General features: G+C 56.8%; 3 protein-coding genes and 1 long non-coding RNA gene across 6 annotated transcripts; 3 read left to right on the top strand and 1 right to left on the bottom strand.

Moving 5' to 3' along the window:
- Positions 1-104: 104 nt before the first annotated feature.
- LOC104558968 (voltage-dependent anion-selective channel protein 3) lies at positions 105-22,685 on the bottom strand. Of its 3 annotated transcripts, none has more exons than XM_062015971.1 (9): positions 22,664-22,685; positions 6,463-6,534; positions 6,123-6,172; positions 4,112-4,264; positions 3,792-3,844; positions 2,884-3,111; positions 1,862-2,012; positions 825-882; positions 105-597 (listed from the first exon to the last, which is right to left on the bottom strand). In XM_062015971.1, exons 2-9 carry the CDS (start codon positions 6,527-6,529, stop codon positions 506-508), a joined length of 852 nt encoding a protein of 283 aa, XP_061871955.1. In that variant the 5' UTR covers positions 6,530-6,534; positions 22,664-22,685; the 3' UTR covers positions 105-505. The 3 variants fall into 3 exon arrangements, with proteins under 3 accessions (XP_061871955.1, XP_061871953.1, XP_061871954.1); XM_062015969.1 differs by lacking the exon at positions 22,664-22,685 and adding an exon at positions 13,535-13,654; XM_062015970.1 differs by lacking the exon at positions 22,664-22,685 and adding an exon at positions 7,105-7,191.
- Positions 7,986-12,588, top strand: LOC133628039 (girdin-like). Its single transcript, XM_062015764.1, has 16 exons — positions 7,986-8,087; positions 8,182-8,256; positions 8,335-8,382; positions 8,473-8,571; positions 8,933-9,034; positions 9,114-9,152; positions 9,244-9,354; positions 9,568-9,618; positions 9,707-9,805; positions 9,887-9,937; positions 10,027-10,128; positions 10,289-10,336; positions 10,428-11,003; positions 11,237-11,293; positions 11,711-11,772; positions 12,043-12,588. Exons 1-16 carry the CDS (start codon positions 7,986-7,988, stop codon positions 12,233-12,235), a joined length of 1,815 nt encoding a protein of 604 aa, XP_061871748.1. The 3' UTR covers positions 12,236-12,588.
- On the top strand, positions 16,722-17,250 carry LOC133628072 (uncharacterized). The gene is made up of 3 exons (XR_009820523.1): positions 16,722-16,816; positions 17,018-17,065; positions 17,158-17,250. It is a non-coding gene; the product is annotated as an uncharacterized LOC133628072 (long non-coding RNA).
- On the top strand, positions 17,684-20,316 carry LOC133628038 (myosin-4-like). Its single transcript, XM_062015763.1, has 11 exons — positions 17,684-17,719; positions 17,963-18,064; positions 18,308-18,409; positions 18,441-18,527; positions 18,620-18,730; positions 18,944-18,994; positions 19,086-19,175; positions 19,259-19,303; positions 19,401-19,508; positions 19,669-19,719; positions 19,811-20,316. Exons 1-11 carry the CDS (start codon positions 17,684-17,686, stop codon positions 20,228-20,230), a joined length of 1,203 nt encoding a protein of 400 aa, XP_061871747.1. The 3' UTR covers positions 20,231-20,316.
- Positions 22,686-24,114: the final 1,429 nt, after the last annotated feature.

The raw sequence follows: 24,114 nt of genomic DNA, 5'->3' as shown, positions 1-24,114 counted from the left end.
ATGCTCTGTTTAAGTGTGGTTAAAGTTGCACCATAACCAAAGAGAAGGCAGAGCTGGCTGGAGCACAGCTCCTCTCAGCCCTCCTCACATAAGACACACCAATGTTCTGTTCCAACTGTGACCAATTTATTTCATTCTGCTGTAACCCCCAACCTTCCACTACAGCACAGAGACCACCTTTTAGAAAAGGCTGTGAAGTACAGGACATGCAGGACCCAAAACAACAGGGGGGAGAGGTTGGGAGCTCCTGGCTTTAGGAACAGGTTTAAAATACAGGAAACTGGAGTGAAATGTGGCACGAACATCACAACTTCCATGCATACCTTCAAGTACCATCCTTTGACGTGCTGGCACGCTCTGGACTTCGGTGTTGGGTTAAAATGATTCTTTGGAAGAGTAGAAAGTTTACACTGCTTGAAATTTCAGAGTAAGATTAAGGCCGAAACACACTGGGGCACACTCCTGCAGCTCTCAGAGCAACGCCTCTTCCTCACTTAAAGCTGCTTCAGGCTTCCAGCTCAAATCCCAGCCCGACTTTGTGACCTCCAGCACTGAAATTCTTGCCATCAATCAAGCCTGAGAGGGTCAGCTTTACACCTAGGAAAGCAAGTGAGGACATTCTTCATAGCCTGAAATCCTGGGCCATGCCCTCCCTCAAGTACCTGACCCTCACCCATCAGTCTTAGGTGCTGTAGGAACTTCTGTACCTACATATCCTTCCATCAGCCTCTCTAAGACTTCCAGCTCCTTTACCAGTCCTGTGGCAGGTGCCAGTGCCATCACCCATCCTGTGCTACTGCTTGCTCCCCCCTGGCCTCACTCACCGGGGCGGAGGGCGTGCGTGTACCCCACTCCGATCAGGCTGGCGTTGTTCACTTTGGCCTGCAGGACAGAAACAGCCCAGTTACACACACTCCACAAACACGACTGGCCCAGGGCCCCCTCAGAAGCTGCTCCTGCCTTTACTCTTTCAGCTGCTTGCAGACTAACCTCTGGCATATCCCAGTCTGTCCCTTTTCTCCTCGGGAGTTTCCAGATGAAGCTGCAGCAGGCTTGAAGTAACAGTTCCAGTCTCTCCCTCATTTTGAATCGTTACAGCTACATGAAACACCCCCTGCCCTTCACTGCCCCCAGCAGTGGCTCCTTACTTCAGTCCCTGAGGAGCCAATGAAGTCTCTGTTGTTTGCAGAGCCCTGCTCCCAGCTTGCTTAGCAGTGATCTACTCTATGGATGTACAAACTCACTTTTCCATCACTGTTTTAACTTTCTCCTGTTTCATTTTGGCTGACTTGTCCTGGCACTAATTCTTGTTTTCAAGCATCACAAATGTTTGTTACATCAGTTCTCAGTGTCAGAACACACACATACACACTAACTCTTGCTCCCTGGCAGGTCCCCATGGATGGGTTTTGTTTCCTGAACCTTTCTCTCTTTCACTGCTTCAAGTATTTTTTCTCCCTTAACATTTCTGTTACCAGCACTTCTCTCAGGACATCAGCTGACTTTCCAGGGTTAAGTGCTAGGAGAAGGCTCGCACTTCCCTCATTTCACTGAAGCTTTCCATTGTGCACCAATAAGGATCAGAGAGTTCAAAGGACACTGCATGCTCCCCTCACTTGCAGAGGCCTCAGGCACGCAGGTTAGCCCAAGGATTGTTTCCCCATGGACAAAACTGCTGCTGGTATTTTTTCCCCCCTTGTTTCAGACATGACCCTTGAGGTCCCAACTTCAATCTGAACCACAACAGAGGCCACACAGTTTCCCATCTGCCACAGTCAGTAACTAAAGCAGCTCCTTCATACCACGAGCTCTGGATGTGGAAGGGAGCACACAAGGCTCGCTGCTGTCACCCAGCTCTTACCACGAGGGAAGTCTTCTCATCCAGCTGGTACTTTGCAGCGATGCCAAATCGTGTGTTGTTGCTGCCAGCAGTCCAAGCAAGGTTGACTGATGTCTCAACCTTATTATTAACCTTCTGATAAATGGAGCCACCAAACTCGGTGCCATCGTTCCTGTGTAACAGATGCCAGTGTGTCAAGCTCTGCCTCCTTCAGGCAACAGAAACTCTTTAATCCTTCCTCACAATCATTTGTTCATTATTCATTCATTTGTTCATTCATTTGTTCATTATCTCTTGACATGAACCCAGAGCTCCAGTACTTCCCTGGGCCAGCTCAAGCTGCCAGCCTCCTCCTCGTGTTTTTTACCTGACACTTAGAATGGAACAAGGCTTTCCAACAGCTGAGGCCTACAGTTTGAGGTTCTGACAACAAAAACTCAGCTAACCTGCTTGCTTGCCTGTAACTGAGAAAGCAAACCTGCAATCACATATAAAAGGACAAATTCAGAGGGAAACTTGGCAGTTCTGGGAATGATGAGACTGAAAACAATGATCTGCACTGCACTTGGTTCAATGAAACGCTCTCAGAGCAATGCCAAGGCCAGAGCTACACTGCAGTGACAGCTGGAAACACACAGGTACCACACAACACACACCTCTCCTCCCTTCCAAGGCATTTCTGGGCCAGAAGCTTTCTGTCTAGTGGGGGAGGAGGAAGTTCAGGAGCTTAACTGAAGCCTCTTTATCACCAAAGCAGAAGTTGACAGACTTCGGTTCCAAGTTAACGTGATCAGGTGCTGTGATGCCACTGTCTTCTACAGACAAAAACCCAAACCACCCTGAGACAAGGTCTCATAAGACAGCCAGGAGTTGGAAAGTCGCCTCTCCTTTAGTTGTACTGGAGATGAAAACGCCAAGTAGAAATGATTTTGAAACAACTCAGTATCTCCTCCCATCCACCCACCTGACACCTGACTCAATGCTCACTCCTCACCTCCTGGGGCTCCTCTGACACTGCTTTTCTAGGCTCAGGTCATACTTACACATTAGTGTGCAGCTGAAAGTCTCCTGCCTTATATCCCAAGGCAAAGTTATTTTGTGAGAGCTTAGATTTGGCTGTATCAAAAGCCATCTGGTAGCCAGCAAGCCAGCCTTCATAGCCCAACACTGCCCAGCCATAGATGGTTGGTCCAGAGAGATCAGTGTCTATGTTGCAGCCTAGATTTACATAGTCTCTTTTGTAGGAGGTCTTCAACTTTCCACTCTTCTTCCTGCAGAGAGAAACGTGCCATTTCATCTCTTGTAGTACACAAGGAGGTGTTACACATAGTTTTAGTCATGTGTGTCTTCCTCAAGACCAGTTAAGTGACTGTAACACCTACCTACCCAAAACTTCACATGAGGAGCTGCTGGAGAGGGCATGAGGTGAGGGTAACACTGGTTTCTGTCTGTTTACCTGGTGCCACTGTTTCCTCCACCATCTCAAATTCTTTAAAACCCTCAAGAAACAAGACAAAAGCATGTCTGCCTGCCTTCCTTCCTTCTTCATGCCTGGACACCAGTCTCCTCTATGGAAAACAGATTTCCTTATCCTCCAGACATCATCCTGTTCCTCTGGAGAAACCTCTCACAATCCCATGACACAATTCCTCTCTCACCAATGGCTCCTTGTGCCTATTTTGCTCTCAATTCCAACTTAAAACAAATTTTTACCACCTCCTTAATCCTCTCCCCTACCTCCTTTCTCTCCACACAGCAGAACACAGGTTTGGGAGACCTTGTCCTTCTGAGCCTGGTATTATCCATCACCTTCAAAATACTCTATCCAGTGCCTGCAGAACATTCTAGAGTAAATGTTGAGCTTTCACACAAAGGCCAGAACAAGCATTTCTAATTCAAGGTTATGGGAGATGCCAGCACTCCTTAGATAAAGGTAACAGAAAATACTTACCCTGTGTTTGGTACAAATGTAGTGTCCAGAGCCACCTTCAATCCTTCAGCCAGCTGCAAAGAAAAAGAGAAGGATGTCTGCTCAGAGCTCTGCTGAAATGTGCTTTGTTCTATGCTCTACTTCCTGGCTAAAGAGAAGACAAAACATGACCATAATGCCCCTCTTTTACAATGAAACCTGAAGGTGCTGTATGATGGGGGATGAGGACTTTTCCTCCCCACAGTGAGGCCCTGTAACAGCACACACTCTATAAATACATACACACCTTCTCACACCAGCTGCAGAAACACTCTCAGACAGAGTCTTTCACTCCCTCTTACCTGATCCTCCACGGACACTTCTGTTCCCAGAGTGTTATCTGTGTTCCACTTCTGGGTGAATGTAAGTCCATAGTCTTTGATCTTATATTTGGTCTCTAGACTGCCTGAAGCCTTGCCTGTGTCTGTGTTGGAAGAACCAGTTGCAGTGAAATCCTGCCAGGAGCAGAATAACAGTTTCAGCACTCTGATGTTCAGTCACATTCAGTTTTTCCACCTGTCCCTCACCAACAACTTGGCATTTTGTGTAATACCTATTTTCTAACGTGCTGTTTGGCCAGTCCCTCACATATCAGAGCTTTCTGTTATTTAGGGCACTTGAAGCCTCAGTAAACATCTCTCCTCTTGGAACACCTCAGAGGCAGCCTACTCAGAGTAGGCTTGTCCTTGCAGTTGTAAGCTCAAGCTGCATGAGGCAGGTTTTAAGAAGCATCTGAGAACTGATCTCATTTCTTGTCCTCATCTTTCCAATATTGTCCTTGAAGGGAGATAAATAACCTGCCACTGCATTTCTAAGTTATGCCTCTTAAATATTAGAAGACACAGCACTTAAGAGATGGCAACACCCAGAACATATCCAAGCTCTGGAACCCCGACTTTCCAAGCCTGTCTCATTCCAGGACAGTTCTCCTGGATGCTGCATAAATGATTTCCACCATCCTGGACTTTGCAGAGCGTACACAGACTGGTTTTAAATGGTTTTCAAGTGCCAGGGAAGTACAGCCAGGTAACATAAACCCCACTGTGGACCGTTGGACAAACACTACCAATGGCTTCACATGCATGGGTCAGATGAAGAGCTATGGACACAGTCAAACTTCATGAGATGGATGTTAACATGACTACAACCAATGGAACAGTTGATGAACGACACAATGCACCACAGAGATCACACTGGACAAATCAGTCAAGAGCCAACAAGTCAAAACAGTCGCTATTCTTACCAGCTGGATGAACATCCAACAGAAAAGTTGCATGGAAAAGGAAAAGCCTGTTTTAGAACTCAATTCAGTTCATGTTAGTTCACATTCAGAAGACAGCACAATTAACCATAAAGCATATGACTGGAGAATCAAAACTTCCAGCCAGGAAAATGATGCATATCGTGAGACATCAGTAACTGGTAGCACTCATAGTCTACAGACCATGTAATTCCACCTGCACAGTGTAAGTCATCCATCAAAAGCTCAACTGAGGCAGAACAACAGAAGAGGTATGACTGACAGCATTTGCATGCTAAGAATGTGAGAGGAGGTGGGAGCCAAGGCAAATATTGTTCTGCAGCAGGTTGAAAAGCAGCACTGCTGATCAACCACCAACAGCACACTGAGCTGTGACTCTGTGTGGGAAACAAGCTTATCCAGCAACCAATATCTGCCTGTGGCCAAAGACCAACACTAAGAAATGCACTCCTGGGTTTGACAGCCCTGCTGTGAAGTCATGAAGAAATTCCACCTCTCCATCATTACAGTGGGGATCACAGTATTTTCTAGTTGCCTCAAGTGCTAAAGCTTAATTAATGTCTATAAAATGGCCTCAAATTGTGCATAAGGAGTGCTCCAGGAGGACTACTGTGTTTTACTTCAGACCTGCACTGTCAGCACAGTGAGGGTGAGTGAAAACAAAACTCCTCTTTGCCCCTTGTTCTTCATGGAGAAAAAGTCAGGCTGGACTCAAAAAAAAAGCCACAAGAGCAGAGAAACTCAGTTGCATCCAGAAGCAGAATGAAAGCTCTTTTAGGGTGAAGAAACTCTTCTGTTTGGGATGTGGCCATGGGAATGGGGAGGAAAGCCACGTGTTTACAACAAAAGGACAGAGAACTCTTGCAATGCCGCAGGAAAAGAAGCACCAGCACATCAGCTCCACGGCACTACAAACACCTCAGTCAGCTACAGCATTTAAATGGAGAACTGAAGGAACCAACACCTGCTGGCATGTCATTACCAACCAGCAGCTCAGCAAACTGTCCTTCCATTGCAAGGCTGGCGATGGTGAAAGCCCCCCTTGTACTTACAACTCCACTGGAAGACTTGGTCTTCAGCTCTAACTTGACCATCCCAAATCCTGAGGACAGAAGAGTACGTGGAGTCAGTTTCACTGCAGGAGCCAGCAAGGCTTATTTTCAGCATGCCCAAAGGACAGCAGGTAGGGCACATGGACCTCAAACAGCCTACTTTCATGTTCCAGTGGTTGCTGATCTTACTGGGGAGTGGCTGAAGGAATTCTGACAAGTGAGTGGCCTCATAATTTAGAGCCAAACCACTCACCCTGGGGTACTAATGGTTTTATTGTCATTTTCAAGACGCCCATGGATAAACCAGGAAAGGTTCTCACACCACAGCCACGTCACTTACCATATCCCTTATTGAATACATCCCTGGCAGACTTCCCCAAGTCACTGTATGATGGTGGGACAGCCATTGGATCTGAAACATATTGGAAGCTGTAAGTATCTTGAGCTTATCAGCATAAACCCTAAACTATACCCAAAGCTCTCACAACTGTGTTTGACTGGTAGTGTCTGTGTACTTCACCAATACAGAACTGCAGGACCTATGAAGAACCTTCATGAAAGTCATCCTTGTGATACAGAAGAATCCATGCAACACACAACCAGGGCTCTGGGGGGAATTTCAATGTTGTTTAGCCACAGCTGGCTCCCAGGGAACAGCCCAGCTGTTAAAACATGCCAGAAACACTCCATAATCACAGACATTTGTAGCTGGCCTCCAAACCACATCACCTACTTGCTCTGTGGAGATTGACAATGATTGGTGGTGAGCCACAACATGTTTTGGGAGTTGGGACTGAGCTATTCAGAGCTCAGACTACTCTGACTTGCAAATTACATGGAGATGTTACACAAAACAGAATACTAAAACTGAATCGGTCTCTGCCAAGCAGATGTGATGCCAACAGCCAGAAAACACAGTGGAAAGCAGAAGAAACATTAAGCCAGAGGTCTAGAACCAAGCCACAGTACTAATAGTAAGCACCTTAGTTTTAAACAAAGCCGGCTCCATCTTGCAATTTTCTGCCCCAAAAGAATGAAATCAGCACAGCAACCACAATATAGCACAAATGCCAGTGGGGTGGGGGTGGGAAGGGCCCTGCAGAGCTGCTCCAGCTGTGGAGCTGATGTGCTGGGGGCCAGGTGTCAGTGCAGGGCTGGGCAGGGTGCCAGTGATCATATGGGAGCAACCTCAGCTCAAGTCCCCCTCAAAACAACCAGCAAGGACCTTTCCACCAAGTCAGTTCCCTTGTGCAGAGGCAGTTTCACCATGTACTGGCCCGTGCAGTAGATGCACATGAAGAAAATGAATATTCACACCCCAGTGACTGTGCTTTTGTCAATGCTGCTTGTCCCAGCTGGTAGGTGCACAGCCAGGCTCCTGGGATGGGAGCTGTGGCAGCCCAGGGTGTGGTTGGCCGTGTTGCCACGGGCAGCAGCTCCCATTCTGATGTCACCCGTGACAGGAGAGGTCGGTCGTGTTGCCACGGGCAGCAGCTCCCATTCTGATGTCACCCGTGACAGGGGAGGCTGGTGGGTATAAAAGGGGCATTTCGAGGAGAACCTCAGTACCAGTTGGCAGGAGCTTGGAGAGCACTGGCCAACGGCCTGCCTTGCGATGGCTTTGCAGCGGGAGGTCGCTGACAGAGCAGAGGAAGGTGAGGGATGGCTGTCCCCAGGGTCCCCACAGGCGTTGGCTGGGCTGTGTGTGTGGCTGTGAGCAGTGCAGGGGGAAGGCGGCAGCCTGGGCCGCGTGCTGTGTGTGAGGCAGCGTGGGCAGCCTGAGCCCAAGCACTGTCCCCACGCCCGGCACTGCCCGTGGCCGAGCCCCTCACAGCGTGCTGGCCCTGACACACAGGTGCAGCCATGGCAGCGGCAGCGGTGAGGGAAGAACTCCGAGTGCAGGAGATTCTGCCCCAGTGCTGTGCCACGGCCCAAAGCAGCAGCGACGGGGACTGGCAGCGTATGGTAGGTGTGCAGCGCTGCTCTGCCCACGGCCCGCGGCTGCGGCGCCTGGGGCTGGGTCAGGGGCTCAGGGCCTGTGTCTGTCTCCTCCTCCCAGAACGAGGAGTTGCAGTGTCTTGAAAGACAGACCCAAGCCTCGTGGCAGCTGCAGGAGGACATAGGCGAGCTGCAGGTGAGTTCACAGAGCCACAGCCCGGGTGCAGTTGGATGGGCCGCAGCTGCTGAGCCCCTGCTCTCTTTCCACGTGCAGGACAAATGTCTGGACCTGCAGAACGGGCAGAACCATCTCACAGTGGTGGTGAGTGTCCCCTGCTCTGCCCACGGCCCGCAGCTGCAGCGGCTGGGGCTGTGTCAGGGCTCAGTGTCTGTGTGTGGCTCCTCTTTGCAGAGCTCTGAGGTGCTGCTGCGATTTGAAAGCCGAGAGCAGGAGATGCACCAGCTGAAGCTGAAGGTGTCCCAGTTGGTGGCGGGGATGGCTCAGCTGAAGGTGAGTTCACAGAACCACAGCCTGGCTGAGGTTAGAGAAGGCCCCTGGAGATCAGAGGAGCCAGCAGGGGATCTGTGCAGAGCTCTGCACAAGGGGAAGGCATTGAGGAGATGCAGCAGAGTGCGAGAGGTGTGGAGGGGCTCCCACACCGTGGGGCTGGGGCTGTGGGTCCTGAGACCCTGCTCTCATTTGCATGCAGAAGTTCATGGAGGAGGAGATGCTGGGAAAGTTGGAGCAGCTCAGAATACAGGTGAGTGTCCCCTGCTCTGCCCAAATGGCCCGCAGCTGCAGCGGCTGGGGCTGTGTCAGGGGCTCAGTGCCTGTGTGTGGCTCCTCTTCTTAGAGCTCTCATCTGTTGCAGCATTTCCAAAGCCAAGGCCAGGAGATCCAGGAGCTGAGGAATGAGACGGCCAAGCTGAGGAATGAGATGGTCGAGCAGAGCATGGAGGTGACTGAGCTGAAGGTGAGCTCACAGAGCCAAAGCCTGGTTGCAGTTGGATGAGCTGCAGCCGCTGAGCCTCTGCTTTCCTTTGCATGTGCAGGAGGAGAATCGTCACCAGCTGGCAAAGATCAGAAGAGAGGTGAGTGTCCCCTCCTCTGCCCATGCCCTGCAGCTGTGGTGGCTGGGGCCAGGTCAGGGGCTCAGTGTCTGTGTCCAAATCCTCTTTCCAGATGCATAACATCTGTGAGTATGTGGATGCCAGTGAAAAGAAACAGTGGCAGGTGCAGGAGAAGCTGCCTCTGGAGATGGAGCAGCTGACAGTGGATGTGGTTCAGCTGAAGGTGAGTTCACTGCACTACAGCCTGGCTGAGGTTGGATACAGCCTCTGGAGATCAGAGGCTCTGGGATCTGACTGAGGAGCCAGTAGACAATCTGTGCAGAGCTCTGCACGAGGGGAAGGCAGTGAGGAGATGCAGCAGAGTGTGGTGGGTATGGAGAGGGTCTCACACCATGAGGCTGTGGCCACTGAGCCCCTGCTGTCTTTCTGCATGCAGACGTACGTGCAGGAGAAGAAGCTGGAAAGCCTGGAGCAGCTCAAAGCAGAGGTGAGTGTCCCCTCCGTCCAAACCCCAGAGATGTGGCAGCTGGGGCTGTGTCAGGCGCTCAGTGCCTGTGTCTGGCTGCTCTTTGCAGAAGGAGGAGGTCTTGACACATCTCCAACACCGAGACCAGGAGATGCGGCAGGTGAAGCTGGAGACAGCTCAGCTGAGAATGGAGGTGACCCAGCTGAAGGTGAGCTCACAGAGCCAAAGCTTGCTTGCAACCCCTTGGATGAGCTGCAGCCCCTGAGCCTCTGCTCTCATTTGCATGCAGAAGTTCATGGAGGAGGAGATGCTGGGAAAGTTGGAGCAGCTCAGAATAGAGGTGAGTGTCCCCTCCTGTGCCCATGCCCTGCAGCTGCAGTGGCTGGGGCTGTGTCAGGGGCTCAGTGTCTGTCCAAATCCTCTTCCAAGAACTGTGATAGGAAACATCATTTAGAAACCAACAAGAAGAAGGAATGTCAGCTGGAGGAGATGCAGCTGGAGCAGCTGAGGGTGGAGATGGCCCAGCTGAGGGTGAGTTCACTGCACTACAGCCTGGCTGAGGCTGGATACAGCTTCTGGAGATCAGAGGCTCTGGGACCTGTCTGAGGGGCCAGTAGACAATCTGTGCAGAGCTGTGCACAAAGGGAGGCTGGGGCTGTGAACCCTGAGCCCCTGCTGTGTCTGCTTGCAGGAAAATCATCTCACAACAAAAAAAGAGCTGAAGCAGCTCAGAAGGGAGGTGAGTGTCCCCTGCTCTGCCCACGTCCCGCAGCTGCAGCAGCTGGGGCTGTGTCAGGGGCTCAGTGCCTGTGTCTGGCTCCTCTTCCCAGAACCTTTACACAAACCAGTGCTTAGAAATGGCCACTGAGAGGATCCAGAAGCTGGAGAAGCAGCTGGCCAAGCTGAGGAGGCACCCAGAGAAGCAAAGCCTGGCTGAGGAAATAGAGAACAGCAGAGAGAACCGGAGCCTGGCTGAGCTGGGACTGGACCACTCTCAGAACCGCAGTGTGGATGAGGATAGAGAGACCGGCACAGAGAACCACAGCCAGGCTGAGGTTGGACTGAATGGCTCTGAGAACCATAGCCTGGCTGTGGGTAGAGATAACAGCTTTCTGAATCACAGAGTGGCTGAGCTGGGCCTGGATGTCCCTCAGAAGCAGACCCTGCCTCACAATGGAAAGCAGAACACACAGAACCACAGCCTGGCTGGGGTTGGACTGAATGGGTCTCAGAACCACAGCCTGGCTGGAGTTGGACTGAATGGGTCTCAGAACCACAGCCTGGCTCAGGGTAGAGAGAAAGGCTTTGTGAAACACAGCGTGGCTGAGCTGTGCCTGGACATCTCTCAGAAGCAGACCCTGCCTGAGCATGGAGAGCATAACACACAGAACCACAGCCAGGCTGAGGTAAGATGGGACCTCTGGAGAATATTTTGCCTTGCCCAGTGCCTCCCCCCTGTCCCCATCAGACCTGGGCTGTGTCCAGCTTTGGGCCTGGGGTCCCTCTGTCCCCTGCAGGGTGGGAGTGAGAGGGGAGGCGAGGGCAAGGGCCATGGCCCAAGGGGACAGTGCGGAGGGGAGCGCAGCCACCGGACTGTTGCTGTGTGCAGACGGCTGCTTCTCTTCCCCCTGTCCCACAGGAGCTCTTGCAGGTGCAACAAAGCGAGGCAGCTGCAAGGCTGGAAGAGGAGCAGAAGGTAGAGGGGCCCCCACTGAGAGGGTCAGGGAGGGGGTGTCAGTGCTGGGTCCCCGCACCCCGGCAGCGGCACGGCTGGGGAGGATGTGGGCTTTGGGACGGGGCATCTGCCACAGAGGGACCAGGCCACTGCCCCTCCCAGAGCCCAGGGCCTCACCTCTGGCAGGCTGCCCTGCCTCAGGGAAAGGCAAAGGGAGGCACAGCAGTGTGGGCCCTGGGCCCCCTGCCTGCCTCCTGCCAAGCCCTAGGCACGCAGCGGGTGCAGGCAAGGGGCCGTATCCAGCGCTGGGCCTGTGCCAGGCCCTGCCTGCCAGTGCAGGCCTGCCTGGGGAGAAGGGCCCATGGAGGTCACAGCCCTGCAAGGGCCGCACTCCTGCCACGCTGCAGTGCATGACACGTGTCCTCCCTCTCTCTTGAGCTGCAGGACAAGGATGTGTTGGCGAGGGAGCAGCAGGCAGACACACAGAACCACACATACTGGTGAGTGTCCCCCCTGGCTGTCCCCTGCCCTGAGGCTGACTCCCACTCACAAGGCCGGGCTGCTGGGGGGCGCTGGGGGGCTCCTGGGGGCTCTGCAGCTGGCAGGGAGCAGCATCGCTTTGCCCTAGGCTGGGCTGTTTTCCCGGCCTTGTGGGGTGTCCTGCGCTGCCCAAGGCAGCAACGAGAAGGACGGGGAGCCAGCCCGTGGGGCTCCTGCCATCCTGTGGGCAAGATGGGCTTGGGATGCAGCCACCTTCTTCTGCCCCCCAGGAAACTCTTCCTGTTCTTCTTCTGCCTGATGCTCTTCCTGGTCTTCGCTGTGCCTTTCGTGCTGCTCTACAGCTTCTCCTATGAGCACAGGTTCGTCTACAACCTGCTCTTGTATGTGATGTCTGAGACAACCTACGCCAAACTGGTGTACAACCTGGCAAAGATCATCATCTTCCTGTTTGGGGAGGAGTGACCTTGCAGCCATCCCCACTAGATCCTTTTCTTTCACATAGCACGAGACAGTCAATCAATGAGGGATGCAGCCAAAAAGAATTGTCTCCACCACATCTGGCAAGAATTAGGTGGCTGGTCTCTAAATGGGTGGTTGGGCACGTTGTTGGGAGGAATCATTTGTGTAGTTCTAGTTATTATAGGAATCTGCATAGGTTGTACAGGCTGCCCAGATGGGCTGTGGAGTCAACCTGGACGAGTTCCTGCGTGACCTGCTCTAGCTCATCTTGCTCTGGCAGCCTTGGTTTTAAACAAAGCCTCCTTCTTCTTGTGATCTTCTCTCCTAAAAGAATAAAATCAGTACAACCACCACAATATGTCACAGAATCCCAGCAGGATTGGGGTGGGAAGGGCCCTGCAGAGCTCCTCCAGCTCAGCCCCTGCTCCAGCAGGTTCCCCTCGCCCAGGGGGCACAGGAATGTGTCCGGGGGGGTTGGAAACCTCCCGAGAAGGAGCCTCCACAGCCTCCCTGGGCAGCCTGGGCCAGGGCTCCCTCAGCTCAGCACCAAAGGAGAATTAAACAATGAAGAATAAAGAAGGAACCAAAGAAAAGAGCCAAAGCCATAAAACCATCAAGGAATAAAAGGCTGGCAGTGAACCGCTGCCTGACATTGGCCTCTTGAGGTGTAGCGCACAGCGAGCCAACGCCTGCACGGAAGCTGCGACAGGGAAACACCAAACCGGGCGTTTCAGTGCAGAACAGACAGGGGGGTGAGTGCCACAGCTGAGGAGAGGAGAACCCGCAACCAAACGAACAAACCCAGTTGCAGGAGAAAGGAAAAGAAGAAGAGCCGAGGCGCTCGGAGGCGACAGCTTCCCGACACCGCCGGCACGGCGGGAGCGCGCCCGCGGCCCCGAGCGGCGCTGCGCGGCCATTACGCAACGGATAACGGAGCGCGGCCTCCGCTCCCTCCCCCGCCAGCGCCGCCGAGCGCTCGCCCGCCGGCGACCCCGGAGGCTGCTGCCGCCGCTTCCCGGAGCACCGGCGAGACGTCGCGGCCCGCCGGGAGAGAGCTCGGCCCTCGCCCCGGGGCCGTCGCCTCAGCAGCCCGCGGCCGCCCGGCCGGGCCCGAGGGCGGGGAAGCGCCGTCCGACGCGAGCCCCCGGCGTCCCGTCCGGCCCCGGCCCGGCCCCGCCGCAGCAAGGTGACCCGAGGCTCGCGCGCCACGGGCCCGCCGCCGGCCGGGCGATCGCCAGCCAGGCTCCGGCCGGATAAGCGCCGCAATGCTCTGTCGGCCCCGGCCCCGGCCCCCGCCTGTACCTGCGGCCCGCGCTGCCTCCGGGTCGAGCTGTCGGTGCCCTCAGCTCCGCACACGCCGCGCCTGGCGCCGGCCCCGCCCCGCGCGTGGCTGAGGGCAGCGCCCGCCCAACGCCCGCCTCAGCCGGGGCCCGCTCCTGTCGCCTCAGCCGGGGCCCGCTCCTGCCGCCTCAGCCGGGGCCCGCTCCTGTCGCCTCAGCCGCCACCCGCTCCTGCCGCCTCAGCCGGGGCCCGCTCCTGCCGCCTCAGCCGGGGCCCGCTCCTGCCGCCTCAGCCGCCACCCGCTCCTGTCGCCTCAGCCGGGGCCCGCTCCTGCCGCCTCAGCCGGGGCCCGCTCCTGTCGCCTCAGCCGGGGCCCGCTCCTGTCGCCCGCCTCAGCCGGGGCCCGCTCCTGCCGCCTCAGCCGGGGCCCGCTCCTGTCGCCTCAGCCGGGGCCCGCTCCTGCCGCCTCAGCCGGGGCCCGCTCCTGCCGCCTCAGCCGGGGCCCGCTCCCGCCGCCTCAGCCGCCACCCGCTCCCGCCGCCGCTCCTGCCCCTTACGGCCACAGCAGGGCTCCGCCGGGCCCGGTGCCCGCCTGGAGGACGGCTGCAGGGCGCCAGGCCGCTACCGCCGCAAGAGGAACGGAGCAGAGTCTGAGCTCGGCCCTCAGCACAAAGGTGTAACAGACATGCTGGAGCCATGGGCTGAGCGCCGGTGTATGAAGCAGCTCCATTACCCGGTATCCAGAGTCCAGCTCGGCAGGAGGAGGGAAACCTCAAGACCCAAGAACACTTGTGTTACAGCCTTGTGATGCCGTTAAATTAAAGCATAAAAGAAACACGCACGCACAGTCATGGTGGAATTCTCACTTTGATTCCCATTGATTCTTGAAGAATACACTGAACACAGCACCGATATCTCTGTTGTTACTCTGAGGCATCAGAAGTAGACTTGGAGTCGCCTCCCGTAGCACTGCCTGCATTAGAGCTGGGGAATGGTCACACAAAAGACCAAAGCCAAGGCGGCATTCAGCAGCTCTGCCTGCTCCGTATCCTCCATCACCAGGGCACCACCTCGTTCAGCAGCAGGCTCACATGCTCCCTCATCTTCCTTTTGCTGCCCACACACTGGAAGGAGCCCTTCGTGTCCTTTACATCCCTTGCCTGATTTCATTCCAACAGGGCTTTAGCCTCCCACGGGGTCCTCAGACACCAAAGATACAAAGAGCAGAAGAGCTGACCCTTTTGTGTAAACTTCTACAGCCCAGATCAGCAAGTCTAAGTGCTGAAGGGCAATGAGCACGCCAGCCAGTGCTGAGCACCTCGGTACTGCTGACAGAGTGACAGCAGCAGAAACTGATCGCAAGCGGTGAGCTGTGATCATATGGGAGCAACCTGAGCTCAAGTCCCCCTCAAAACAACCAGCAAGGACCTTTCTACCAAGTTAGTTCCCTTGTGCAGAGGCAGTTTCACGATGTACTGGCCCGTGCAGTAGATGCACATGAAGAAAATGAATATTCACACCCCAGTGACTGTGCTTTTGTCGACGCTGCTTGTCCCAGCTGGCAGGTGCACAGCCAGGCTCCTGGGATGGGAGCTGTGGCAGCCCAGGGTGTGGTTGGCCGTGTTGCCACGGGCAGCAGCTCCCATTCTGATGTCACCCGTGACAGGAGAGGTCGGTCGTGTTGCCACGGGCAGCAGCTCCCATTCTGATGTCACCCGTGACAGGGGAGGCTGGTCGGTATAAAAGGGGCATTTCGAGGAGAACCTCAGTACCAGTTGGCAGGAGCTTGGAGAGCACTGGCCAACGGCCTGCCTTGCGATGGCTTTGCAGCGGGAGGTCGCTGACAGAGCAGAGGAAGGTGAGGGATGGCTGTCCCCAGGGTCCCCACAGGCATTGGCTGGGCTGTGTGTGTGGCTGTGAGCAGTGCAGGGGGAAGGCGGCAGCCTGGGCCGCGTGCTGTGTGTGAGGCAGCGTGGGCAGCCTGAGCCCAAGCACTGTCCCCACGCCCGGCACTGCCCGTGGCCGAGCCCCTCACAGCGTGCTGGCCCTGACACACAGGTGCAGCCATGGCAGCGGCAGCGGTGAGGGAAGAACTGCGAGTGCAGGAGATTCTGCCCCAGTGCTGTGCCACGGCCCAAAGCAGCAGCGACAGGGACTGGCAGCGTATGGTAGGTGTGCAGCGCTGCTCTGCCCACGGCCCGCGGCTGCGGCGCCTGGGGCTGGGTCAGGGGCTCAGGGCCTGTGTCTGTCTCCTCCTCCCAGAACGAGGCATTGCAGTGTCTTGAAAGACAGACCCAAGCCTCGTGGCAGCTGCAGGAGGACATAGGCGAGCTGCAGGTGACTTCACAGAGCCACAGCACAGGTGCAGTTGGATGGGCCGCAGCCGCTGAGCTCCTGCTCTCTTTCCACGTGCATGACAATAGTCTGGACCTGAACGGGCAGAACCATCTCACAGTGGTGGTGAGTGTCCCCTGCTCTGCCCACAGCCCGCAGTTGCAGCGGCTGGGGCTGTGTCAGGGGCTCAGTGCTTGTGTCTGGCTGCTCTTTGCAGAACAACGAGGCCTTGACACATCTCCAACACCGAGACCAGGAGATGCGGCAGATGAAGCTGGAGACAGCTCAGCTGAGAATGGAGGTGACCCAGCTGAAGGTGAGCTCTCAGAGCCAAAGCTTGCTTGCAACCCCTTGTATGAGCTGCAGCCCCTGAGCCTCTGCTTTCCTTTCCACATGCAGGAGGGGAAGCAAGAGCTGAAGAAGTTGCTGGAGCAGCTCAGAGCACCAGAGGTGAGTGTCCCCTCCTGTTCCCATGCCCTGCAGTTGCAGTGGTTGGGGCTGTGTCAGGGGCTCAGTGTCTGTGTCTGCCACCTCTTCCCAGAGCTCTCAGGTGTTGCAGCATTTCCAAAGCCAAGGCCAGGAGATGCAGGAGCTGAGGAATGATATGGCCAAGCTGAGGAATGAGATGGCCGAGCAGAGCATGGAGGTGACCCAGCTGAAGGTGAGCTCACAGAGCCAAAGCCTGGTTGCAGTTCGATGAGCTGCAGCTGCTGAGCCTCTGCTTTCCTTTACATGTGCAGGAGGAGAATCGTCACCAGCTGGCAAATAGCAGAAGGGAGGTGAGTATCCCTTCCTCTGTCCATGCCCTGCAGCTGTGGCAGCTGGGGCTGTGTCAGGGGCTCATTGCCTGTGTCTGGCTCCTCTTCCCAGAGCTCTGTGGTGCTGCAGCTATTTGAAAGCCAAGACCAGGAGATGCATCAGCTGAAGCTGGATGTGGCCCAGCTGCTCGCGGGGATGGGTCAGCTGAAGGTGAGTTCACAGAACCACAGCCTGGCTGAGGTTAGAGAAGGCCCCTGGAGATCAGAGGAGCCAGCAGGGGATCTGTGCAGAGCTCTGCACAAGGGGAAGGCATTGAGGAGATGCAGCAGAGTGCGAGAGGTGTGGAGGAGCTCCCACACCGTGGGGCTGGGGCTGTGGACACTGACCCCTGCTCTCTTTTGCATGCACAAGTTCATGGAGGAGGAAAAGCTGGGAAAGGTGGAGCAGCTCAGAATACAGGTGAGTGTCCCCTGCTCTGCCCACGGCCCACAGCTGCAGTGGCTGCAGCTATGTGTCAGGACTCAGTGTCTGTGTGTGGCTCCTCTTCCCAGAGCTCTGAGGTGTTGCAGCGATTTGAAAGCCGAGAACGGGAGATGCATCGGCTGAAGCTGAAGGTGTCCCAGTTGGTGGCGGGGATGGCTCAGCTGAAGGTGAGTTCACAGAACCACAGCCTGGCTGAGGTTAGAGAAGGCCCCTGGAGATCAGAGGAGCCAGCAGGGGATCTGTGCAGAGCTCTGCACAAGGGGAAGGCATTGAGGAGATGCAGCAGAGTGCGAGAGGTGTGGAGGGGCTCCCACACCGTGGGGCTGGGACTGTGGCCCCTGAGCCCCTGCTCTCTCTTGCATGCAGAAGTTCATGGAGGAGGAGAAGCTGGGAGAGCTGGAGCAGCTCAGAATACAGGTGAGTGTCCCCTGCTCTGCCCAAATGGCCCGCAGCTGCAGTGGCTGGGGCTGTGTCAGGGGCTCAGTGTCTGTGTCTGGCTCCTCTTCCCAGAGCTCTCAGCTGTTGCAGCATTTCCAAAGCCAAGGCCAGGAGATCCAGGAGCTGAGGAATGAGACGGCCAAGCAGAGGAATGAGATGGCCGAGCTGAGGAATGAGATGGTCGAGGTGAAGGTGAGCTCACAGAGCCAAAGTTTGCTTGCAACCCCTTGGATGAGCTGCAGCCCCTGAGCCTCTGTTTTCCTTTCAACATGCAGGAGCGGAATGAGGAGCTGGAGAAGTTGCTGGAGCAGCTCAGAGCAGTGGAGGTGAGTGTCCCCTCCTGTGCCCATGCCCCGCAGCTGCAGTGGCTGGGGCTGTGTCAGGGGCTCAGTGTCTGTGTCTGGCTGCTCTTCCCAGAGCTCTCAGCTGTTGCAGCATTTCCAAAGCCAAGGCCAGGAGATCCAGGAGCTGAAGAATGAGACGGCCAAGCAGAGGAATGAGACGGCCGAGCTGAGGAATGAGATGGCCGAGGTGAAGGTGAGCTCACAGAGCCAAAGCTTGCTTGCAACCCCTTGGATGAGCTGCAGCCCCTGAGCCTCTGTTTTCCTTTCAACATGCAGGAGCGGAATCAGGAGCTGGAGAAGTTGCTGGAGCAGCTCAGAGCAGCGGAGGTGAGTGTCCCCTCCTGTGCCCATTTCCTGCAGCTGCAGTGGCTGGGGCTGTGTCAGGGGCTCAGTGCCTGTGTCTGGCTCCTCTTCCCAGAGCTCTCAGCTGTTGCAGCATTTCCAAAGCCAAGACCAGGAGATCCAGGAGCTGAGAAATGAGACGGCCAAGCTGAGGAATGAGATGGCCGAGCAGAGCATGGAGGTGACCCAGCTGAAGGTGAGCTCACAGAGCCAAAGCCTGGTTGCAGTTGGATGAGCTGCAGCCGCTGAGCCTCTGCTTTCCTTTGCATGTGCAGGAGGAGAATCGTCACCAGCTGGCAAATATCAGAAGGGAGGTGAGTGTCCCCTTCCTCTGCCCATGCCCTGCAGCTGTGGTGGCTGGGGCCAGGTCAGGGGCTCAGTGTCTGTGTCCAAATCCTCTTTCCAGATGCATAACATCTGTGAGTATGTGGATGCCAGTGAAAAGAAACAGTGTCAGCTGCAGGAGAAGCTGCCTCTGGAGATGGAGCGGCTGAGAGTGGAGATGGTTCAGCTGAAGGTGAGTTCACTGCACTACAGCCTGGCTGAGGTTGGATACAGCCTCTGGAGATCAGAGGCTCTGGGACCTGACTGAGGAGCCAGTAGACAATCTGTGCAGAGCTCTGCACGAGGGGAAGGCAGTGAGGAGATGCAGCAGAGTGTGATGGGTATGGAGGGGCTCTCACAGCACGAGGCTGTGGCCACTGAGCCCCTGTTGTCTTTCTGCATGCAGAAGTACGTGCAGGAGGACAAGCTGGAAAGGCTGGAGCAGCTCAATGCAGAGGTGAGTGTCCCCTCCTCTGCCCACATCCCACAGCTGTGGCAGCTGGGGCTGTGTCAGGCGCTCAGTGCCTGTGTCTGGCTGCTCTTTGCAGTACAACGTGGCCTTGACACATCTCCAACACCAAGACCAGGAGATGAAGCTGGAGACAGCTCAGCTGAGAATGGAGGCAACCCAGCTGAAGGTGAGCTCACAGAGCCAAAGCTTGCTTGCAACCCCTTGGATGAGCTGCAGCCCCTGAGCCTCTGTTTTCCTTTCCACATGCAGGAGCGGAATCAGGAGCTGGAGAATTTGCTGGAGCAGCTCAGAGCAGCAGAGGTAAGTGTCCCCTCCTGTGCCCATGCCCTGCAGCTGCAGTGGCTGGCGCTGTGTCAGGGGCTTAGTGTCTGTGTCCAAATCATCTTCCCAGAACCGTGCTAGGAAACATCATTTAGAAAGCAACAAGAAGAAGGAAAGTCAGCTGGAGGAGATTCAGCTGGAGATGGAGCAGCTGAGGGTGGAGGTCGCCCAGCTGAGGGTGAGTTCACTGCACTACAGCCTGCCTGAGGTTGGATACAGCTTCTGGAGAGCAGAGGCTCTGGGGCCTGACTGAGGAGCCAGTAGACAATCTGTGCAGAGCTCTGCACAAAGGGAGGCTGTGGCTGTGAGCCCTGAGCCCCTGCTGTGTCTGCTTGCAGGAAGAGAATCATCACACAACAGAAAAAGAGCTGAAGCAGCTCAGAAGGGAGGTGAGTGTCCCCTGCTCTGCCCAAGTCCTGCAGCTGCAGCAGCTGGGGCTGTGTCAGGGGCTCAGTGCCTGTGTCTGGCTCCTCTTCCCAGAACCTTGACACAAACCAGTGCTTAGAAACGGCCACTGAGAAGAACAAGAAGCTGGAGAAGCAGCTGGCCAAGCTGAGGAGGCACCAAGAGAAGCAAAGCCTGGCTGAGGAAATAGAGAACAGCAGAGAGAACCAGAGCCTGGCTGAGCTGGGACTGGACAGCTCTCAGAACCGCAGTGTGGATGAGGATAGAGAGACCGGCACAGAGAACCACAGCCAGGCTGAGGTTGGACTGAATGGCTCTGAGAACCACAGCCAGGCTGAGGATGGACTGAATGACTCTCAGAACCATGGCCTGGCTGAGAGTAGAGAGAATAGCTTTGTGAATCACAGCGTGGCTGAGCGGGGCCTGGACGTCCCTCAGCAGCAGACCCTGCCTGAAGATGGAGAGCATAACACACAGAAACACACATACTGGTGAGTGTCCCCCCTGGCTGTCCCCTGCCCTGAGGCTGACTCCCACTCACAAGGCCGGGCTGCTGGGGGGTGCTGGGGGGCTCCTGGGGGCTCTGCAGCTCTCCTAGGGAGCAGCATCGCTTTGCCCTAGGCTGGGCTGTTTTCCCGGCCTTGTGGGGTGTCCTGCGCTGCCCAAGGCAGCAACGAGAAGGACGGGGAGCCAGCCCGTGGGGCTCCTGCCATCCTGTGGGCAAGATGGGCTTGGGATGCAGCCACCTTCTTCTGCCCCCCAGGAAACTCTTCCTGTTCTTCTTCTGCCTGATGGTCTTCCTGAGCTTCGCTGTGCCTTTCGTGCTGCTCTACAGCTTCTCCTATGAGCACAGGTTCGTCTACAACCTGCTCTTGTATGTGATGTCTGAGACAACCTACGCCAAACTGGTGTACAACCTGGCAAAGATCATCATCTTCCTGTTTGGGGAGCAGTGACCTTGTAGCCATCCCCACTAGATCCTTTTCTTTCACATAGCACGAGACAGTCAATCAATGAGGGATGCAGCCAAAAAGAATTGTCTCCACCACATCTGGCAAGAATTAGGTGGCTGGTCTCTAAATGGGTGGTTGGGCACGTTGTTGGGAGGAATCATTTGTGTAGTTCTAGTTATTATAGGAATCTGCATAGGTTGTACAGGCTGCCCAGACGGGCTGTGGAGTCAACCTGGACGAGTTCCTGCGTGACCTGCTCTAGCTCATCTTGCTCTGGCAGCCTTGGTTTTAAACAAAGCCTCCTTCTTCTTGTGATCTTCTCTCCTAAAAGAATAAAATCAGTACAACCACCACAATATGTCACAGAATCCCAGCAGGATTGGGGTGGGAAGGGCCCTGCAGAGCTCCTCCAGCTCAGCCCCTGCTCCAGCAGGTTCCCCTCGCCCAGGGGGCACAGGAATGTGTCCGGGGGGGTTGGAAACCTCCCGAGAAGGAGCCTCCACAGCCTCCCTGGGCAGCCTGGGCCAGGGCTCCCTCAGCTCAGCACCAAAGGAGAATTAAACAATGAAGAATAAAGAAGGAACCAAAGAAAAGAGCCAAAGCCATAAAACCATCAAGGAATAAAAGGCTGGCAGTGAACCGCTGCCTGACATTGGCCTCTTGAGGTGTAGCGCACAGCGAGCCAACGCCTGCACGGAAGCTGCGACAGGGAAACACCAAACCGGGCGTTTCAATGCAGAACAGACAGGGGGGTGAGTGCCACAGCTGAGGAGAGGAGAACCCGCAACCAAACGAACAAACCCAGTTGCAGGAGAAAGGAAAAGAAGAAGAGCCGAGGCGCTCGGAGGCGACAGCTTCCCGACACCGCCGGCACGGCGGGAGCGCGCCCGCGGCCCCGAGCGGCGCTGCGCGGCCATTACGCAACGGATAACGGAGCGCGGCCTCCGCTCCCTCCCCCGCCAGCGCCGCCGAGCGCTCGCCCGCCGGCGACCCCGGAGGCTGCTGCCGCCGCTTACCGGAGCACCGGCGAGACGTCGCGGCCCGCCGGGAGAGAGCGCGGCCCTCGCCCCGGGGCCGTCGCCTCAGCAGCCCGCGGCCGCCCGGCCGGGCCCGAGGGCGGGGAAGCGCCGTCCGACGCGAGCCCCCGGCGTCCCGTCCGGCCCCGGCCCGGCCCCGCCGCAGCAAGGTGACCCGAGGCTCGCGCGCCACGGGCCCGCCGCCGGCCGGGCGATCGCCAGCCAGGCTCCGGCCGGATAAGCGCCGCAATGCTCTGTCGGCCCCGGCCCCGGCCCCCGCCTGTACCTGCGGCCCGCGCTGCCTCCGGGTCGAGCTGTCGGTGCCCTCAGCTCCGCACACGCCGCGCCTGGCGCCGGCCCCGCCCCGCGCGTGGCTGAGGGCAGCGCCCTCCCAACGCCCGCCTCAGCCGGGGCCCGCTCCTGTCGCCTCAGCCGGGGCCCGCTCCTGCCGCCTCAGCCGGGGCCCGCTCCTGCCGCCTCAGCCGGGGCCCGCTCCTGTCGCCTCAGCCGGGGCCCGCTCCTGCCGCCTCAGCCGGGGCCCGCTCCTGCCGCCTCAGCCGGGGCCCGCTCCTGCCGCCTCAGCCGGGGCCCGCTCCTGCCGCCTCAGCCGGGGCCCGCTCCTGTCGCCTCAGCCGGGGCCCGCTCCTGTCGCCCGCCTCAGCCGGGGCCCGCTCCTGTTGCCTCAGCCGGGGCCCGCTCCTGTCGCCCGCCTCACGCCCCGAGCCTCAGCCTGCGCCCGCCTCAACGGGCACCTGCTCCTGCCGCCAGGCTCCCCCGCCGCCCGCCTCAACCGGCGCCCGCTCCTCCTGCCCGGGTCTCACGCCGCCAGCCTCAGCCGGCGCCCGCCCAACCGACCGCCTCAACCGGCGCCCGCTCCTGCCGCCCGCTTCTCCCGCTGCCCGCCTCCCCCACCGCCAGCCTCAGCCGGGGCCCGCCTCAACCGCCGCCTCAGCCGGCACCTGCTCCTGCCGCCGTCTCCCCCGCCGCCTGCCTCAACCGGCGCCCGCTCCTCCCGCCCGCCTCTCACGCCGCCAGCCTCAGCCGGCGCCCGCCCAACCGCCCGCCTCAGCCGGGGCCCGCTCCTGCCGCTCCTGCCCCTTACGGCCTCAGCGGGGCTCCGCTGGGCCCGGTACCCGCCTGGAGGACGGCTGCAGGGCGCCAGGCCGCTACCGCCGCAGAGGAACGGAGCAGAGTCTGAGCTCGGCCCTCAGCACAAAGGTGTATGAAGCACCTCCATTGCCCGGGATCCAGAGTCCAGCTCGGCAGGAGGAGGGAAACCTCAAGTCCCAAGAACACTTGTGTTACAGCCTTGTGATGCCGTTAAATTAAAGCATAAAAGAAACACGCACGCACAGTCATGGTGGAATTCTCACTTTGATTCCCATTGATTCTTGAAGAATACACTGAACACAGCACCGATATCTCTGTTGTTACTCTGAGGCATCAGAAGTAGACTTGGAGTCGCCTCCCGTAGCACTGCCTGCATTAGAGCTGGGGAATGGTCACACAAAAGACCGAAGCCAAGGCGGCATTCAGCAGCTCTGCCTGCTCCGTATCCTCCATCACCAGGGCACCACCTCGTTCAGCAGCAGGCTCACATGCTCCCTCATCTTCCTTTTGCTCCCTACACACTGGAAGGAGCCCTTCGTGTCCTTTACATCCCTTGCCAGATTTCATTGCAACAGGGCTTTAGCCTCCCACGGGGTCCTCAGACACCAAAGATACAAAGAGCAGAAGAGCTGACCCTTTTGTGTAAACTTCTACAGCCCAGATCAGCAAGTCTAAGTGCTGAAGGGCAATGTGCACGCCAGCCAGTGCTGAGCACCTCGGTACTGCTGACAGAGTGACAGCAGCAGAAACTGATCGAAAGCGGTGAGCTGTGATCATATGGGAGCAACCTGAGCTCAAGTCCCCCTCAAAACAACCAGCAAGGACCTTTCCACCAAGTCAGTTCCCTTGTGCAGAGGCAGTTTCACGATGTACTGGCCCGTGCAGTAGATGCACATGAAGAAAATGAATATTCACACCCCAGTGACTGTGCTTTTGTCAACGCTGCTTGTCCCAGCTGGTAGGTGCACAGCCAGGCTCCTGGGATGGGAGCTGTGGCAGCCCAGGGTGTGGTTGGCCGTGTTGCCACGGGCAGCAGCTCCCATTCTGATGTCACGCGTGACAGGGGAGGTCGGTCGTGTTGCCACGGGCAGCAGCTCCCATTCTGATGTCACCCGTGACAGGGGAGGCTGGTGGGTATAAAAGGGGCATTTCGAGGAGAACCTCAGTACCAGTTGGCAGGAGCTTGGAGAGCACTGGCCAACGGCCTGCCTTGCGATGGCTTTGCAGCGGGAGGTCGCTGACAGAGCAGAGGAAGGTGAGGGATGGCTGTCCCCAGGGTCCCCACAGGCGTTGGCTGGGC

This window comes from Colius striatus, chromosome 27 (genome assembly GCF_028858725.1).
Source record: "Colius striatus isolate bColStr4 chromosome 27, bColStr4.1.hap1, whole genome shotgun sequence".
Classification (NCBI taxonomy): domain Eukaryota; kingdom Metazoa; phylum Chordata; class Aves; order Coliiformes; family Coliidae; genus Colius; species Colius striatus.
The sequence above is the reverse complement of the archived record's forward strand: the minus strand, read 5'-3'. Positions and strand labels throughout refer to the sequence as shown.